Source organism: Canis lupus, chromosome 10 (assembly GCF_048164855.1).
Source record: "Canis lupus baileyi chromosome 10, mCanLup2.hap1, whole genome shotgun sequence".
NCBI classification, from domain to species: Eukaryota; Metazoa; Chordata; class Mammalia; order Carnivora; family Canidae; genus Canis; species Canis lupus.
Window position 1 is genome coordinate 55,631,724 of NC_132847.1, and position 18,712 is coordinate 55,650,435.

Consider the following 18,712-nt stretch of genomic DNA (forward strand, 5'->3'; position numbering starts at 1 on the left):
TCCAGATACCATTACTGTTCCTCCCCACATAGCCCAGGGGGTGGGGGGCTGCAATCCACTCCCTGACTTGGCTACCCAGACCTTGGGACCCAGAATTGTGGGAACATGCTGAACGGACGAGACCGTGGGGGCATCGGTCTCCTTCAGCTAAAGGAGCAGTGCCTCGGGAAGGCTGAGTGGGTGCCTGCATCCAGCCACCTGGGAATTCTAGCATGTACGCAGGCCAAGAAAAGTCTCCCGAGAGGGTTTCTTTTAAAATATATAACTTTATTTTGGTTGCAGAGATTTTCGTAAGCATTCGGTTCACAGAAAAGTCATTACAAAATAACAAAGGCAGCATTTTGTACAGCGACTCACATTGGGGCCACCAGAGAAGTGCAAAGGACAGTGCTGGGGATGGGAGGGGCCGGCGCTCTTGTGCCCAAAGTCCCCAGAGAGAAGCCAGTGCTCCTGGCTCCCTCTAGCTACCCCCTTCCACCCTGCCCAGGAGAGCAGCACCAAGGGCCTGGCACAACCAGCCTGGGAAGCCACTGGCAAGGTGCACAACAGCCACCCCGACAGGCTGGCGAAGGCCCTGCATGAAAGGCCGAGTGGGAGGGGGGTTGCTCCGGCTGAGCCAGTCCTGCATTCAGCCCCCCATCCTCAAGCGGGTGGGATCTGAGCCCACCTGGCGCTGGAACCCTGACACATTCACAGTACGGTTCCGTAAAGCCCTTTGGGAGGCCCTTCCTCCCCTCACTCAGGCTACTAACCCTACCCCACCCCTGGGCTAGGAACTGGGGACAGACCGTGAGACCTGGTCCTGCTCTCCAGGAGCTCACAGGCAGGTGAGTGGGACAGGGATGGACCCAGAAAACTCCAAAGCAAGGCAGAAAGTGCTCAGTACCTGAGAGGGAGCAGAGAAAGGGCAGCAGAGCCTCAGAGGAGGAAGAGCATTGTCACTGTAGGGAGGGGAGCTCTGGAGAAGGCAGTGTCTCAGCTAAACCTCACAGACTAGGTGGGACATGGACAGGTGCAGATGGCAAGGGCATGCCAAGAAGGGGACAGAGCACGGGCCAAGGCACAGAGTGGGGAACCGTGGTAGGTCAGTGACGCAGGCAGTTATCCATGAGAGCACGGATACAGACAAGGGGTCCTGGGCGCCTCCATCTCCAGAAGTCTGGTGCCAGGAGGAGCAGCTAGTAGGGGCATGTGCAGACTCTGAACCCCCGTGCTGCAGGCCCCGAGTTCGGGAGCTCCCTGAGGGCAGAGTGGAGTCTTGTGCATCCCTGCCCTTCCCAGCCTGGCACCTAGGCTGCTCAAAGGAGGCCTTCTCCACACTGCCCTTCTGTTTCAGCATGTCCCTGGTCATCCCGGGGGCAGCCATTCCAGAAGGGCTCCCAGTCCCCCTCATGGTCCATGTTCAAGTCTCAACTCCTCTAGCCTCTGCAGACCGCCGGGAGGGGGTGGCCGTGGCCTTGCGGGCATCAAGACGGGTCCAGGAAAGGGAAGCCTCTGGGGCTCTCTCCACCCCACTAGAATCACCTCCTCCCTCAGGAGTCCATCTGCTCCTTCCTGACAAGAGTCCAGGTTTGGTGTGTGTAAAATAAAACTTCCTTGTCATTTAAACAGACTCAACTAAAGCTTTAGTATCAATTTTCCCCAACTCTTCATAACCTCTATAAGAACTTCAGTGACAGGAAACCCACCCATCTCTCTCTTTCTTCGTCCCCAGGAAGCCAGTTTTCTCTGGGGTTCAGGGAGGCGGAGGACCAAGAGGGGCCCAGAGTCCCTCAGATGCTGCTTCTTCCATCCTGACGCTGCCTTTACCTCCTGGCTCAGCTGAACACCCATCAGAGCCTAGCGCGGGGTGTGGGGCTGCTGCTCCTGGAGTCTGGACAGCCCTCCAGTCGCCCCACTCCATGGCTCCCATCCTTACAGAATGGTGCAGAAGACGCTGCGGTTGCTGTGGTAACCACCTTCCACACGGGCTGTGATCCTAGTCGCCATGGCTGTCACCTTCTGCCCACTGTGGGCTGCAGAGGGCCCTCGGAGAGAGCTTTCCAGGTGAGGCCGGGCTGGTGGGTTCACCAGGCGCCATGTGTCAGACCTGGGGGTGCAAAATGCCAGTCCATGAACTCTGAGAGTCTGGAGCATTTGCTGAATGCCCTGACAATCTCACCTTTGGCTTGAGCTCACCGGGTCCAGCCAGGTGTAGGTGCTGCCTCCAAGTTAGTGATAAGGCTCAAGGAGGTGGGCACGTGTGGAGCTAAGAGGCAAAAGTCCTGCATTCTGGCTCCAGCTGTGCTTTCAACTCTGCACGTAACCTTGGACCAGTTCCCTCTATAAGCTTCAATCTCCCTGTCTCTATAAGGACCTGGAGAACATCAGGGACTTTCTCCTCTTCCATTCTTCCCCTCTCCTGGTGTATGACACGCATGAGGATGGCAGCTTTATTCACAGTCACCTGAAACTTGAGACTACGTACGTACCCTTCAGCTCATGGTTGGGCAAACTGTGGTGCATCCATATGATGGAATGCCACTCAGCAACAAAAAGAGTGAATGAACCGTGACACCACGGGCAAATCTCAGGTGCATCAGGCTAAATGAGAGAAGCCAGACTCGAAAGACTATATACTGTATGATTTCCGTTTTTATATGACATTCTAGAAACCATAAATCTAAAAAAAAAATCTAAAAAAATTAAAAAAAAAAAAAAAAGAAACCATAAATCTATAGGGGACAGAAGTTGGTGAGTTCTTATGGAGATTATGAAGGGTCAGGGAAAGCTCTGGTCAGGGCTTTCTGTCATTTGAGTTATAAGGAACCACCTCTTATACCAAATCCTAAATTCTTTAAGCCACTGACAGTGTTTTCTGCATTTTTTTAAAAGATTTTATTTATTTATTCATGAGACACACAGAGAGAGAGGGAGAGACACAGGCAGAGGGAGAAGCTCCCTGCAGGGAGCCCGATGTGGGACTCGATCCCAGGACTCCAGGATCACATCCTGGGCTGAGGCAGGCACTACACTGCTGAGCCACCCGGGTGTCCCTCTTCTGCACATTCTTATGATGATTATGTTACAATGAGAAGGACTGTAAAGGTGTGGATAGTTAGAAGCTGGCTATGTAGGCTAAGTGAGGAGCCTGGAGGTATGTTCAAAGAATTGCCAGCATTTGAGTTTGGAAGCAGAAAGCGAGCCTGGAAAGGAAAAATTAGGACTCAACGGTGCACAGTGGATAATGCCAGGCTGACAGGTCTGTGCTATCTGTATCCTGGGGTCTCCACAGTGGCAGGAGGAAGCAGACTACTGGGAGTCCGTGATATGATCTGCTGGGATGTGGGCAGAAAAGATTAGAATTTCTCTTTTTTTATAAGTATACTATGTGAGGTTTCCTCAAAACTGTTTTTACTGAAACTGTATATAATTTAAAAAAGAGTAGCGATCACTATTGTAGAATAGGGGGATCCCTCAGACCATGGATGTGACATGACCAGAGCTGATTTAGACAGATTAATCTGGCAGGATGCACAGGACAGCCTGCAGGGGTGGGGCGGGGTGACCAGGCAGGAGGCTGGCGCCGCAGGACAGGGCTATTCACGGTGGATGAGTGACACCGCCAGCACCGGGATAATGATCGTTACCTTCGTAACCAGGCTAGCAGAGCACCACACAAGCAGAACCGAGTCCATCCATACACAAGTGCAACAGCATCCTGGCAACAGGCCACAGGTCAGGGTGAGGGGTGCTGAGACACGAACAGGGGTGATGGCCATTGGGAAGAGGAGGTGTCAGAATTGAGAGGCCCTAGTAACTGCGTGACTGAACTCTGATGTTGGGAGAAGTTGGTCGCAGAGGTCTTGCTGCCAGAACAGAGTGGGGAGGGATGGGGATATCACTGAAAGGGGGTACAGGGAAGGATGGTGAGGGGTTCGGGGCAGAGGAGTGTGAAGCCATGGTGCCACGCAGAGGCAGAGGCAGTAAAACCAAGTGAGAGCAGCAGCACCAGGTAGTTAACATTTTTGGAATACCCCAGACTGTCTGCTAGGTCATGGGACCTGATTTTATTGTAAATCGGTGCCACAATGCGGACATTAGTAAGTGGACTTCACTGAGGCTCCAGCTGGTGAGTAGCTTGCCCGAGGTTCCACAGCCAGTGGCTGGCAGAGCTGAGGTCTGCAGCTCGTTAAAGCCCGTTTCCTCCCAGGGAGGCGGGCGCAGGGCCTCAGCACCAACTGGCATGACCTGATCAGGGCCGAAAGCTGGCAGGACCACAGGGAGCAAAGGGAGCCACGGTCGCTGGGCCTGGCTTCTTTAGTGACCTCACCGTGGTTCTGGAAGACCACAGGCAGACCCCAGACACTTACTTTTTTTTGAAGACCAAGAACTTGTTGTTCTGCAGGATACATTCTCGGTTGTTTGAGATCTGCTGAAAGATGGTCTTGCTGGTCTTGCCCTGGAAGATGATGTTCTCCTGCACCAGGGCCTTGGCGCGGCCCCGCACTGCAATGCCATAGGCCCGGAATGAATGGATCCGGTTCTTTATCACCTGGAAGAGACAGTCAGTCTGTCATACCTCAGGGACTGTGGGGAGCCAGGTAAGGCAAACATCAGTTATAAAACTGAGGGGCGAGAGCACACTAGGTAGGGCAGCACTGAGCCCTGGGAGCTCAGGGAAGGGCGGTGGAGATCAGGGCAGGCTTCCTGAAGGAGATGGCGGGTAAGCTGCAGGAGCTTACCAGGTGCAGCGCAGAGGACAGCTGCTCTAGGGTGAAGGAGCAACATGCAGAGGCCTGGCAGGGAGGGGAGGTTGTACCAGAGGCAAGGACCCTGGCACCCTGACCAAGGCAACAGCGTGTCCCCCATCCCTTCCTCAGTATTCACAGGTTGAGCCAACAAATTCTTTACTCCTCGCCTAAGTCACTACTCATGAAGCTGCAGAGCCAAAGAGAGGCTTTGGGATGGTAATTTCCCAAGTGCAGGGACGGGGTGGGTCGGGCTCAACAGAAAACCCTAGCACCCAGTACAGTGCTTTCCAAAAAAGGGAGCTCAGAGCTCACCTCTGGGGAGCAGATGCAAAACATACTGTGGGAAGTGCTCTTTGAAGTGTGGGTGGGCATGAGCGCCCGATGTCCAGAAAAGGAGTACCTCAGCCTCTTGAAAAAAGTGACGGCCCAGCTATAGGACTGAGGTAGAGAAAGGGGAAAAGGCGATGCCGGGTATATAGGGAGCAGTGTGCACACAGGGCCTCTTCATTAAGCACCTACTGCATACTAGGTCCTGTGGGAGACTGTTCTGTTAGGAGAGGGCTGAAAGAGCTCTGAGCTTGACCTGGAGACCACAGAGATGCCCCCAGGAGCACCCGCACCCTGGCTCCCTGCTGGGGACTCCTGTCTGTCCTTCAGGGCTCAGTGCATGTGCTCCTCTCATGTGAAGCCCCGCTGCGTCTCCCAGGCTGGGTGTGGGCAGGAGGAATGTCGTCCCTGTGGTGCTGAGTGCTTCGGGCTTCTCAGGAGCGAGAGTACGAGGGCTGTCCTAGGGCTGAGCCCTGTGCTGGCACCACGCAGCGTACACACACACACACACACACACACACACACACACACACACACACCTTTGTGTCGGACCTGGGCAAGAGCTGCAGCCCGCTGCCCCGGTTGCCAATGATGTCATTTTCAATGACCACGGTGCTGTCACCCTTGGTGATGATGCCGTGACCTCTGTTGTCATAGATACCGTTGCCCCGGAGCTCCACCTTGCACTGGGCCTCGACCTTGACCCCACTCTGGCGGTTGCAGGAGATGCTGTTGTTGGTCACGCGGGTGAGCTGGCCGCTCTGGGCCACGGTGATACCTCTGTCCCCGTTAGCGTGGATCACATTGGTGACGACGTGCAGCGCCTCACTGCTCTGGACGTAGAGGCCTGAGGCTATGGGGTGGAAAGGGTTGGGGAGTAGTCAGGATAAACTTTCGTGGAACTGTGCACCCCAGGAGAGAAGTGGGGAAGAAGAGGCAGCGACACTCAGAACCAGCCCCTGGGAGTTACACATCTTTTAAGACGGCTGACAAACTGAGCAGGAGGAAAGCCAGGAACAAGGAAGTGCTGTTCCTTCTGAACAAAGTGCTTAGGAAACAGAAAAGTGATGCCAGACTCCTTGGGCTCAGCTGCTCGTGCCACCCAGGCTCTCCTGTGCTCGCGCACCTCCCAGGTCACCATCCTCCTGCTATTTGCACCTCCTGCGACGGGGTGCTCACTACCTGTTAAAGCTGCCCATTCCACCTCCACAGAGTTGGAATCTGCCTCCTGATTGTTTTGGGACATACTCTTCATAAGGGAAATTCTGTAATTTTTGAATACAAAAATTTATAAGCTAAATATCTAAAATATATTAGAATTTTGAAAAGAAAATGGTATCTGGGATTGTATATGCTTAGAGACACTACAACGCTTTTAGAAAAGCAGCATAAAAATCAGCAGGCTTAGAGCCACATGACTTGGTCAGGAAGAGACAGTGTGGCAGGGGGACCCGGGGGTGAAGAGGACAATGACTCCCCAGTGGTGACATGCACCCAGCATGAGAGCAAGAGGCACTGGCAGTGCTGGGGTGGAGGGGGTGTGCAGAGGCCAACAGTGGTCCTAGGGGAGCCAGGAGTCTGCAAGTTCCAGCCACCTGCCTGCCACTTCTCCTGTCCTGATGGAGAAGAGCAAATATAAATCAAGTCTCTGTGAATTTATGTGACTTTGCCTGTCCCTCAGGGCCATACGGGGAAAACCCTGAGCTGGGAGGGGACAGAACTCGTTTTCTGCTGGCTCCCACTCTCCCTGCCCTCTGCTGTTCCCAGGGCAGGAGCCTCCGTCGGGAGCCCTGGCCTTGGATCAACTCTGTACATTCCCACCACTCCCCCTCGTCTCAATTCAATAAACAATGAATGAATGTTAGTTTTTATCCAGTTTAAGATAACTGGATAACCCTTATTCTCTGTATAACAAAAAAAAATTGCCAGTTAAACCATGATATGCCATCAATAGCAAATGCATGTCCTTGGATGTTAAGATGTGGACAAAGTGTCCTAGAATGAGTTAGAAACATGTATGTGGGGTGTGGGACTCGGTGGGGCACCGACAGTGACAGCGATGAGGTTCAGCTCCTTGCCTCATGTTCAGAGCCTATCAGAGCTGACAAAACAGCCACAGAAAACAGCTCCCGTCCCAGGGCCCCCAGTAAGTGAGAGGGTAAGGATGGAGGGCACATTCACAGTGGGCTTTGAACTTCAAGTTGTTTGGGCTGTGTAGATGGGGGAAAGGGAATTTCAGGCAACAGAAATAGCAAGAGCTAGGCAGGACTGGAGGTCAGGAAAGAATGGATTTACATTCAGGAAAGAATGTAAATCCAGAGGTCTGGGGTATCAGGTGAAAGGCCAAAAAAGCGAGAAGGGTACCTACGGCAGTGTGAGCACGGAAGGCTCTGGAGCAGGGACACACTCACCTCCATTGTGGTTAATACTGTTTGACTCAACGAGAGCTATGGTGACAGGCCGGCGCAGCGGGTCGTCATCCTTCTCCAGCTCCGGCTCCCAAAGGATGGCATCTCCGTCCTCGCTGAAGTTCTCCTGGGCTCCATGACCTCCAGGGAACTCACCAGAACCGTCTTTTTGGCTAAACACTGCCACTCCATACAGGCCATTGTAGCTGACGTGGTTACTGGTGACGTGGGGCAGGCTGGACGACATCATCCACACACCACAGCCCTTATTAGCTGGGACAGGAAAAGGAGCTGGTCACGGGCCCTGAGCAGTGGGGGAGGCAGCCCCAGTGTCTCCCCAAGAGGGGAAGCAAAGATGGCACCGGCCTTGGAGACAGAGGCTCTGGTAAGCTAATGGCCTTGGGTAAGTCACTCTATGGCTGGAGGCTTCTCCTTCATATAAGAGGGTAACAATCAGGTCAGTCTCACAACCAGAATCATCCCATAGGGTGTAAAAGTGCTCTGGGAACAGTGAAGGCCCCACTTCCAGGTCAGAAGCACACAAGCCCAGAGGGACAGTGCCAAAGGGACCTCAGAGTTCATCCAGCGCAACCCCATCCTGCAGAGAGATGGAGGTGGCCTCTGAGTCCTAGCCCTACCACTTCCTAGCTACGTGACCTTGAGCAGATTATAGACTCTCCGTGTCTCAGTTTTCTTATCTGTACAATGACCGTATCCACCTCAGAAGGCAGTCAGGAGGTTTGAATATGATAGTGCATATAAAGCACCTAGCAAAGAACACATGTCAGCTATTATTATTAGAGCTGCAGTCCAGAGGGTAAGGCTTTGCTCGAAGTCACACATGAGTGAGAACAGTCTCCTTTCTAGGGCTATCCTAGTTCTTCTTCTATTAGATTTCTAGTTCTTTGGATCAGAAGAAAGGTAAGAGTTAGATGCCCATGCGTCAGAGCCTCAATGGCCCTGTCCTCACACAACTCCCACCTTCTGCTATTTTAAATGGGGATGAAGCTCTCTGTTTTGCTGACCCCTTGGGTTACAAGGGGATTTAGTAGTGGCTTTTGTATTCTGAGAGGGGCTGTGTGGCTGTGGCCTGAGACTGACACTGTCCTTCAGGGCGTATTTGCGGCCCAGGGACAGGCAGTGACTTTCTCCGCACTCACCAGCTAGAGACGGAACCTGGGCTCCCTGCCTCCCTGGCTGGGCTGGACCCCAGACCCCTTCCCCCAGGAATGGGCGCCTCACCATAGATGGTGTTTCCTTCTATTAGCCCTTTGCCTTCATCCCCCACAACCACGCCATCGGAGTAGCCAAAACAGATGAGGTTGCTCCTGAGGACCGGGACTCCTCCACGGCGGATGTCTACACCTCCCCATTGGTTCTCACGGATGACATTTTCTACGGAAAGGCAAAGGAGAGGATCAAGACCCAAGGGCCACCCACAGTGGCCATGAGGATTGGACAGCTTGGAAAGGACCTTCTGGACCAGGACACCCAGGCTGCACCCTGTCAACAGCACCCTGAATCTTGCCTGGTGCTTGACTTTGCAGGGACTGGAGTGCTGTCGGCTCTCCTCCAGGGCAAGGTCTGTATGTACCCTGTGCTCTCGTGTCTCTAGGACCCACTCTATCCAGTGGCCTTCGGGACCGACTAAGAATAGACTGGCCTTGAAGTTCCGGGCCCAAGGCCAGGTAGGGCCGCCTGTAGTGGTGGCTGTTCCTGGAAGGCGGGGGCAGAATCCAGCCACTTCCCTCTGGTCAGGAGAGGACTGACTGCAGCCTTGCTCCCCTCTCCTCATCCACCACCTCTGTGGGAGTGGGCTGAAGAGGCCCAAGCTGAGCCCAGGGCTATGGCTGGACAGACCGCAATGGCCCTAGAGACCCCGTGTGCCCAGTTCCTTCCTGCCTCTTTGACCCCATCTCACCCCTTGCCCCACTTCACCACACCCAGTCACAGGAGTGACGTCCCTGCTCCCAGGCATGCCAGCTGCGTTCCACAGGCAGCTCCGCACAGAATTCCGGTTCTCTGCCCAGGCTTTGTCCCGTCACTCAGGTCTGGCTTGCATGTCCCCTTCTCGGAAAGGCCTGCCCTGACCACACAATCTTAAATATACCCACATAGTTCCTCTATTACCTTATTTTAATTAATTTCAATAAATTATTTTTTAAAATTTCAATAAATTATATATTTGATATACTATATACTTATATATAATAAAATTTAAATATATATATTTATGTAAATATAAATAAAATTAATGTATAATTATTATTTAATCTCTAGAGCACGTATCACCCAGATACGTTTCTTTTGTGTATATGTGTGTATGCATGCTTTTGTTTTCCCCTCCTAAAATGTCAGTGCTCAACAGCAGGAACCTAAGGGAGCCCGTTTCACAGATCTGTTTTGTTCACAACTGTGTCCCCCCTCCTGCATAGAGTGTGTACTCAATAAATGTCTGACGAATGAAGGAAGTCTGGGTTCAGTCAGAGGAATTCACCAGGCCAATCTTTTATGTCCTGGGTAAGGCTATTCTCTGTGCTGAGGCTACACTGAGGTACCACGTAGACTTGATCCTGATCTTAGAGAATTTGCTGCCTTATAGTGAAGGAGACTGACACACAGATCACTAAGAAATTAAGATGTCCTACAGAGCATGCCTGCTGGGTCCCCTGAGTGTCTGCGTGTACAATGGGAGGTCAGGGCAGGCTTCCCTGAGGAAGACATTCAGGCTGAGACCTGAAGGATGAGCAGGAGTTGGCCAGGCAGGGGGGAAATGGGGATGGATTTCCAGAGCAGGGCAAGCCTATACAAAAGCCAAGAGGAGGGATTCAGTTTGTGTGCCATAAATCTTCCTGACAGGGTTATGTGAGCCATCCAGTGAGCTCCTCTGAGCAGAGGGCCGGCAGACGGCAGACAGCAGACACTCTCTCCCTGTTAGGCCCTCCTTGTGACAAGCATGGCCGGTGCATGGAACCGGCATACTAAGGGGCTAGCCGTCTTTTCAAAGGAAAAGACGAGTAGTCAGGGTGAAGGACTGGCTGGGGGCAAGGCCAGGGACGTTGGCTTGGCTGCTGATTGCTTGGCTGGCCACGGCTCTAGGAGGTTCCCACTCCTACCTGTGATGAGGCCTTTGCCATTCTCATTCACTGCTATGCCAGCTGCACGGCCCTTGAAAATGTGGTTCCCGCTAAAATAGAAGAAGAGAGTTAAGACCTTACCAATGTCATGTGTCAAAGTCAATGGCTGCCCAAGGTGACTACTTTCTCTTGTGCCCTTCCCCAGATGACTCAAGTCCACAGGGGCATAAAGCATTTTCTGAAGTCCTACAAGCTAGGCATTTAAAAATCATCTGTTATCCTGGAGACAAACTGATCCAGAACTAATAAACCTGCAACTATGGCATACAAGTACAACAATATTCACATTTCTGTGACCTCTCTTGACTGTTGCTCACATACACAGTTTGAAATGCATGTCATCGTGGTGCCCAGGTGACAAGTCAAGTCTTGGTAGTGTCAAGAATTCCTAGGAGACTGTGTTAAGCTTATTTGGGCATGATTTGTGTCCAAAGCCTGAATCAGATTCTCTGCCTGTAATGAGCCTACAATCTTCTATTTGTATCCAACAGCTGTTCTTTACCTTTTCTGTTAATCGCCCATCCACTGAATGACAACATAATGACATGCCTTAAAAGAAGAAAAGCAGATTCTTAAAAGTGGGGTTTTAAGAATATCAATGTGGGGAAAAAAAAGAAAAAAGATTATCAGACAATGTGCATGTGAAACCTAACGGGCTGGGTTAGCCACATGCAGAAAATACAGGAAAACACGTTCCTGCTCAGAGAAACACACACAGCCCTCACTGCCATGGAAAGGCCTTATGAATGAAAAACCAGACACCTAAAACAAAACAAAACAAAACAAAACAAAACAAAACAAAACAAAACAAAACAAAACAAACAAACAAAAAACCAGACACCTGAGCATGTTTAAGGGCATGCATTGTTTGTGTTAGTCTCTGCAACTTGGTTTCCTGCCTGTTAAAACAAGGCCAGTCACACCTGGACTTAGCACAATTGGGTTATCCCTGGAGGACAGACATTTGCTATTTGTTATTTTTACTAACAGGAATGCTGTGACCTCCTTTCTTCCTGGAAGGGTACCCACCTCCTGTCTTAGGAGGCAACCCTCCTAATTCCCATCATGTGGCTGAGGTATTTAGGTCCAACTATTCATCTGGCTCTTTAGAGCCTAACACAGAGCCTGGCACCTCACAGAATTTCACTGAGTAGGAGTTGGCTAAGTTTTCCCATCTCTTAGGGCAGGGTCCAAATAGTTTACATCTTTGGGGAAAAAAAAACCAGCAAATTGCATGTGTGGATCCTGGGGAAGCCACATGTCAATTGCACCTACACCATGCTTTTGAGTTGAACAAGTGAAATCATTTGTTAAAAACATCCCTATTTTTGCTCTTAGGTCTGAGGGCTCTGCTTTGATCTGATTACAATTCAATCAGCAGATGGTCACTGTGGATTTTAGAGTTCATGGTCACAGACAGTCCCTGGGCTAGGGCACACTTCATCCATATTTCTGAGACCTGTGCCAGAGCAGCAAATGCACGGCTGGTGTGTTTCCAATATAAATCTCACTTCCAGAAAGAACCCATGGCCACTTGGAGAAACAAGTATGTGTGTATACACAGGGAGGGCAAAATAAAGATGAAGAGCTATCAGAAAACATTTAGGAAAAGGGGAAAGATCACTGTTCCAAAAACCAAGGGTGGGACATTTATTGCAGATGTGCCCAACTGAGCCCTGTGCTTCCTTACAGCCAAAGCAAAAAAAGAAACACAAAACATTATAAAACTTTCACTGGCAAAAAAAAGAAAAAAAACAAAAACAAAAACAAAAACAACCCAAAAAACAAAACCAAAAAACCCTGCTGTGGTTTGCCTTATCCTGAGATCCACTTCAGGGATCTCAAAACCCTCCCCCAGGTCCCTACCTTCCATCACAAAGAAACATAAACATCACAACCTATACTCTCAAAGAGATTCTGTCATAGTTTTTTAAAGATTTTAAAGTAATCTCTACACCCAGCATGGGCTGGAAAACTCACAATCCTGGGACGCCTGGGTGGCTCAGTGGTTGAGCGTCTGCCTTTGGTTCAGGTCGTGATCCCAGGGTCCTGGGATTGAGTCCTCACATCAGGCTCACTGAAGGGAGCTTGCTTCTGCTTCTCCCTCTCCCTAGGTTTCTGCTCCTCTCTCTGTGTCTCTCATGAATAAATACATAAAATCTTTAAAACCAACCAACCTACCTACCTACCTACCTCACAATCCTAAGATCAAAAGTCACACACTCCACCAACTGAGCCAGCCAAGCGCCCCTCAAAGAGATTCTATTTTAAAAAACAAGACACCAATCTGACTGTAACAGTCCTTGTTCAAAACTCTTCAGCAGTTTCCCAGGACCCACAAGGTAAAGTCCAAACTTCCCAGACTGGTGTATGGCTACTCTAACAAATTACCACAAATGTAGTGCCTTAAAACAACACAAATTTATTACCTTCTTGTTTAGGAAGTCAGAAGTCCAAAATGGATCCTACAGGGTTAAATCAAGGTGCAGCAGATGTGTGTTCCTTTGGGAAGTCTAAAGGGAATCCATTTCTTGTTTTTCAGCTTCTAGAGGCTGCCCAGATTTCTTGGCCTATGGCCTCATCACTCTGACCTGTTTCTGTTGTTACATTTCCTCCTCCCAGCTCATTCTCCTGCTTCCCTAAGGATCCTTATGATTACATCTGGATAAGCCATGATAATCTCCCCATTTTAAGGTTCCTGATGGACACATCTGGAACATCACTTTTACCATGTAAGATAACACGTTCACGGATTCCAAGGATTAGGAAATGGATGTAGCAAGAGAGCCATTACTCTGCATATCATACTCGATATCTCAAGGTCTGTGTCCCAGCATTAACCTGCCTTTGTAGGCTGATCTTCTACTCAACCTCCTGGGTATCTCGTGGCAGACACACATTTATTACCAGGACATACTCTGAATTTCACTGCCCCTGGGACCAGAATACCATCCCTCTGACCACAAAATCCTACTTACCCTTTCAGCACAACTCAGTATCAGCTCCCCTCATGCCCTTCCCTGACTTGCTCAACTGGTATCGTGGCTGGCTCCTTAGGCACTTACACGACGGCCTATTAAAGCATTCGTCTTGGTGTTTTTTGGTTATTTGTCTGTCTCATGGTTATTTGTGTGTCTGTCTCCAGCATGAGACTAAATTCTATGGGGCAGAGACTGTTCTTACACACTTTTTATATCACTGTCCCCATACACAGAGAGCAAACACTTAAATGTGTGTTAAATGGATAACACACATACATACAAACACAGTCTCTTAAGGCAATAATGCAAAAGATGGAAAAAGAGCTCTATGACCACTGTTTTCAATAACCTGTAATAGTAGTGAAAAACAGATGGTTAACAGTAGGAATGGTTCAAAAAATAATGGACTATCAAAATGACAGAATGTTCTGAAACCTTCCAAAACTGATCAAGGCCATGCAACAACATGGAAGAATGCAAATGAAACAATCATGGGGGAAAAAACTACTTCAGAATATATTTGCTGCAATATTTGTGAATATCTGTGACAGTTATTGTCCTTTTTTTTTTTTAAAGATTTATTTATTTATTCATTCAGAGAGAGCGAAGAGAGAGGCAGAGACACAGGCAGAGGGAGAAGCAGGCTCCATGCAGGAAGCCCGATGCGGGACCCGATCCTGGATCTCCAGGATCACACCCCGGGCTGCAGGCGGCGTTAAACCGCTGCGCCACCGGGGCTGCCCAACAGTTATTTTCCTAAAGCAATATCGAACCACTTGTGTCACACCTGTTCTCGGGCCACAGCGTACCATTAGGTAAGTCCTGAGGCTGCCGTGCTCTGCTGCCTTTGCTCACGTTGTTTCCTCTGGTAGGAATGTCCACTCCCCACCTCCATGACAGTACACGTTCTACACATATTGCAAATTCTATCTCTCATGCCCCCTTGTAAATGAGGCCTTCCCATGTCTCGAGTAGAATGATTTCCTTCCTTGGTAGCACTTCAGTAGCACTCATCACAGTCTGCCCCATATGAGAACTGGGACGGCAGCTCACACCGCTGATCCATCATGGCATGCCTTTGTGTTAAGGCCAGATGTAGCCTCTGGATTTTAACACAGCTTCCTAGGTGGCCACTTTGAACTGAACACACTTCAGGTGAGTTGAAATCTTTATGCCGTCTCTATCTAGAGTTACTTCTGGTCATGCATGTCCTCCATGCTAGAGTAAGCTCCAGGGGAGCAGAGTGCCCCTGTTAACCTTTGTGATCATTATTAGATGGGCTCAGCGATGACTGCTGAATAGAATGGCTACACAGTGAACTGGAAGGGAATGCAAACAAAAGCGCTTGTGTTACTATGGTGGGATCAGCGTGGAGTCTTGTCTTTGCTTGTTTGGCTCTACAGTTGTTTTAGTAAACAAAAACGTTTTTGAATGGAGTAAACCCAAGGATTAAGAAAGAGAGAGATCAGCGAGGGAAGAAGGGACCATGGGTGAGGATGGCCTGGGTACAGCATACATACCTTACAACTGGGTTCCCGTGGTACAGGATATAAATGCCAGCCTCCTTATTTGAAAATATTTGATTGTTCCGGATGATGCCTTTCCCATTGCCAAGGACGACAATGCCGGAACGAAGGCCATGGTGGATCTGGTTACACTGCAGGGGAATGTGAGACAGCACAGAAGACAGATCAGACCTGCCAGCAAGAAGCAGAGTGCTCAAATGCTGCCCCCCAGCAGGGCCAAGGTGAACACAGTGGAGAAAACAAGGCCACTGAAGATCCCTAGCTAGCATACGACCAAGTGAATGGACCACGCTGCTGTCCCACTGCACACATGCACAGCTCTAAGGGAAAATCCAGAGAGAGGAGTCTTCGCCTGCAAGGCATGCCACTGAAAGCTGCTGAGCCCCCAGAGACCACCCCCTAACCCCTAATCCCTGCTACACTGACACAATCATCTGGCCAGGCCCCACCACCTGGGGGCCTGGGAGCTTACGTCTCAGGGAAGGGCAGCACCCCACTACATGACAATGCTGGTCACCTTCAAGGAGGGGTGAGAGCTTCCTTACTCCTATTCCTTACTTCCCATGCAGGGAGGGCCCATGGAAAGGTGTAGCTCTGGGAGCCTGATTGTTCCATGGGCCATAAGATCACAGAAGGCTGTGTGCAGGCAGCCCAGGTGGCTCAGCGGTTTAGCACCACCTTCAGCCCAGGGCCTGATCCTGGAGACCCGGGATTGAGTCCCACATCAGGCTCCCTGCTTGGAGCCTACTTCTCCCTCTGCCTGTGTCTCTGCTTCTCTCTCTCTCTCTAATGAATAAATAAATAAGATCTTGTTTTTTTTTTTTTTTTTTTTAAAGGCGGCGGCTTATGCATTATAAAGACCCTTAGATTTATTTTGAATATCTCTTTGTACAAATGGGGAAGCAGGCCCAGGGTCATACAGTATGAGGCAGAGCCAGACCTGAAACTTAGTTTTCCCATTTCCCAGTTAGCTGCTTTTGCACAGTGACAAAATTTTTAGATAATAAATAATAAAATTGTTTCACTCTGTTAATTTACAGCCTAAATACATTCCCTACTTAAACCAGGAAGTTAGCAGTTTCTCTTCCAAAAGGATTTCACAAAAACAAAGTTCTTGCCTGCTTGAAAATGTTCCACACTGTAAGCTCTTCTATTCTTATTCACTTTCCAGATTTTCTCCTGAAGGATTTGGCACACTCACTTGGGTAACCACGGCCTAACAGAAGTCCCTCACAGGGCTGAAAAGCTTGGAGAGAGAAGCGTAAGCAGTGGCATTTCCATCCCCCACACCCTTTCACGAAGCCAGGACGGAACCGTAATGCCCCCTTCCCCCTCCACCTGCTAAACTGGCCTGTCCCCTCCATCCCTGGGAAGGCAGCCTCCTCTCATCTCTCTGGCAGCAGTGGTGATAATTTCCTCAGTCTAGGCTGTGCATTGGATGCCAGCTGCGTGGTAGAAACGCAGCGAGAGGAAGAGGTTGAAAGAGGACACTGCTGGCTAGGCATGTCTTTTCAAATATAGTTAGGAACTTTCCTTCATCTGCATTTGCAAGGGCAGTCTAATATAATGGGTCAAGAACATCAGCCCTGAGTCAAACTGCCTGGATTTAAATCCTAGCTCCGTCCCTAGCTGTGGGATTTGGGGCAACATCCTTAGTCTCTTTGTGCCTTCATCTATAAAATGGGGATAGTAATTCTACTACCACCCAGGGTTGTGTAAAGATTAAACCAAAAATAAGTAAATACATACAAAGTGCTTAGAACAATATCCGGCATACAATAAGCATTATGCATAAGGGGGGATATTATCTTTTCAAGCCCATAAGGAGTCCAACACATTTCCCAGTTCTAGGAAATGTTTCTTTCAGGGAAGGCCAGAGTGGAAAAAAGGGCTGTTCTCTCATGTCACTGTCCTGTATCCTATCATCTTAAGGAGTTTTCACATTGGTGTAAAATCAAACTCACATGGCCTCAGAATATCCATGAAACAAATAATGTTCAGAACTAAGTATCCTAAATATCTATTTATAGTGAAGAATGATCTAACTTGGTGTTTTATTTTTTATCCAGGCGTCTCATAGGGCAGATTGATCTTTTTTTTTTTTTTTTAAGATTTTTTTTATTTATTCATGAGACAGAGAGAGAGAGAGAGAGGCAGAGACACAGGCAGAGGGAGAAGCAGGCTCCATGCAGGGAGCCTGACATGGGACTTGATCCCGGGTCTCCAGGATCACGCCCTGGGCTGAAGGCAGGCGCCAAACTGCTGAGCCACCCAGGGATCCCTTAGATCTTTATTCTTATCAAACTCAGAGCCAACCAGAGCCTATCAGGGCGGAGGAAGTGCTCTTAGAAATGTCCCTGGCTATCCAGTCCTCTTTCTTTTTTCAAGGAGACTTGTCAGGGAGGTGAATTAGTCAATGTCACTAGAACGTGAACAAAGGAGACAGAGTCATAAGGACACACAGAAAAGGGCAGGAACCACTTGCAAACAGGAAGCAATATAAATTCAAGATGGCAACATTTACTTAGATTATCTCAGAAGAGGTTTAAGAACCAAGAGCCACTCTGAAAAGAGTATGAAGACAGGGAGAAGTACCAGTATGAGTGGGTTGGACTTTTTCCGGATGTCTATGCCTGCCTCCGCATTGTGGTAAATGTTGTTGCCAGCAATCAAGCCTCCGCCCTCCAAGCGAAGAAAGATGCCTGACGCTCTGCAGCGGTGAATGTCATTCCTGAGCATAACAATCTAGGCAGAAAAGAGAAAGCCATTTGTTTTCTTGTCACAGGTTTTTTTAAAAAAAACTGCTTGGGGAATACCTCAATCTTTTTCTTACCATCTGCTCCTTTCATGCTATTCCACCACAGGCAAGGACCACCTCTTCCTACCTGGTGGAAGTGAGCTCTGTGCCCTGCTTGGCTTTGCCCTGCAGGCTCCTTACTAATCACAGTGGTTTTTAAAATAAAATCTGGACCGAAGCTTGGCCCCGTGCCCTGTATTCATAACTTGTGAGCAGAATAACTGGATGATGGGACAGAAAGGATCCTCAGAGAAGATGGGATTTGGTGGTCTTCACACTGTATGTGGACTGGAGTTACATGAAGATCTCCTCAGGTTCCAAGGGCACAGCTACAATGAATGGAATCAAGTTCCCACATGTGCCTTTGCTAAAATTCACCTACCTGAGAATGTACCCGAGAATAACCTCCCACCTTCTCTTTCACTTTGTAAGACAAAGTCCTATTCTTGTCCATTCTGAATCTTTCTTGGGTATAGTATCCGGAGGTGCAAAAACCACTGGTACTCCAAACTATGGGACAATTAGAAGTATTGGTACCAGGAAGCCTCCTTTAAACAAGGTACCACATCCCAGCGCACAGCTTATTTAAGGGAATGTATCACCTCTTACATTTTCAGAATATATTTGTATTATTTTAAACAATTGTGTATTAATAAAAATATATTACTTTAGGATAAACTGTGTGCCACTAATAAACATTATATTTCATTGAAATAAAAGTCTTGGAGAGGTAAAGTAGAACAGAAGTACAGTTTCAAGGAGGAGCCTTCTGTTTATGATGGAGAAAGCTGATGAGAGCATTC

The 18,712-nt window shown here is 49.2% G+C and overlaps 1 protein-coding gene and 1 long non-coding RNA gene across 8 annotated transcripts in view; one reads left to right on the forward strand and one right to left on the reverse strand.

Moving 5' to 3' along the window:
- Positions 1 to 246: 246 nt before the first annotated feature.
- The window catches only part of FBXO10 (F-box protein 10), a 63,388-nt gene continuing 44,922 nt past the window's right edge, over positions 247 to 18,712 (reverse strand). For 6 of the 7 annotated variants that reach the window (XM_072841983.1, XM_072841985.1, XM_072841989.1 and 3 more), the window contains 8 exons: positions 17,708 to 17,857; positions 15,107 to 15,243; positions 10,585 to 10,655; positions 8,711 to 8,863; positions 7,472 to 7,741; positions 5,600 to 5,913; positions 4,353 to 4,534; positions 247 to 2,089 (listed from right to left, as the gene is read on the reverse strand). In XM_072841983.1, coding sequence (XP_072698084.1) covers positions 1,915 to 2,089; positions 4,353 to 4,534; positions 5,600 to 5,913; positions 7,472 to 7,741; positions 8,711 to 8,863; positions 10,585 to 10,655; positions 15,107 to 15,243; positions 17,708 to 17,857 — 1,452 coding nt within the window. In that variant the 3' untranslated portion in view covers positions 247 to 1,914. Of the gene's footprint in view, positions 2,090 to 4,352; positions 4,535 to 5,599; positions 5,914 to 7,471; positions 7,742 to 8,710; positions 8,864 to 10,584; positions 10,656 to 15,106; positions 15,244 to 17,707; positions 17,858 to 18,712 lie in introns of those variants that run through there. The other variant, XM_072841990.1, reaches the window with a different exon arrangement.
- Positions 1,359 to 9,658, forward strand: LOC140641701 (uncharacterized). Its single transcript, XR_012038292.1, has 3 exons — positions 1,359 to 2,463; positions 4,388 to 4,583; positions 5,718 to 9,658. It is a non-coding gene; the product is annotated as an uncharacterized lncRNA (long non-coding RNA).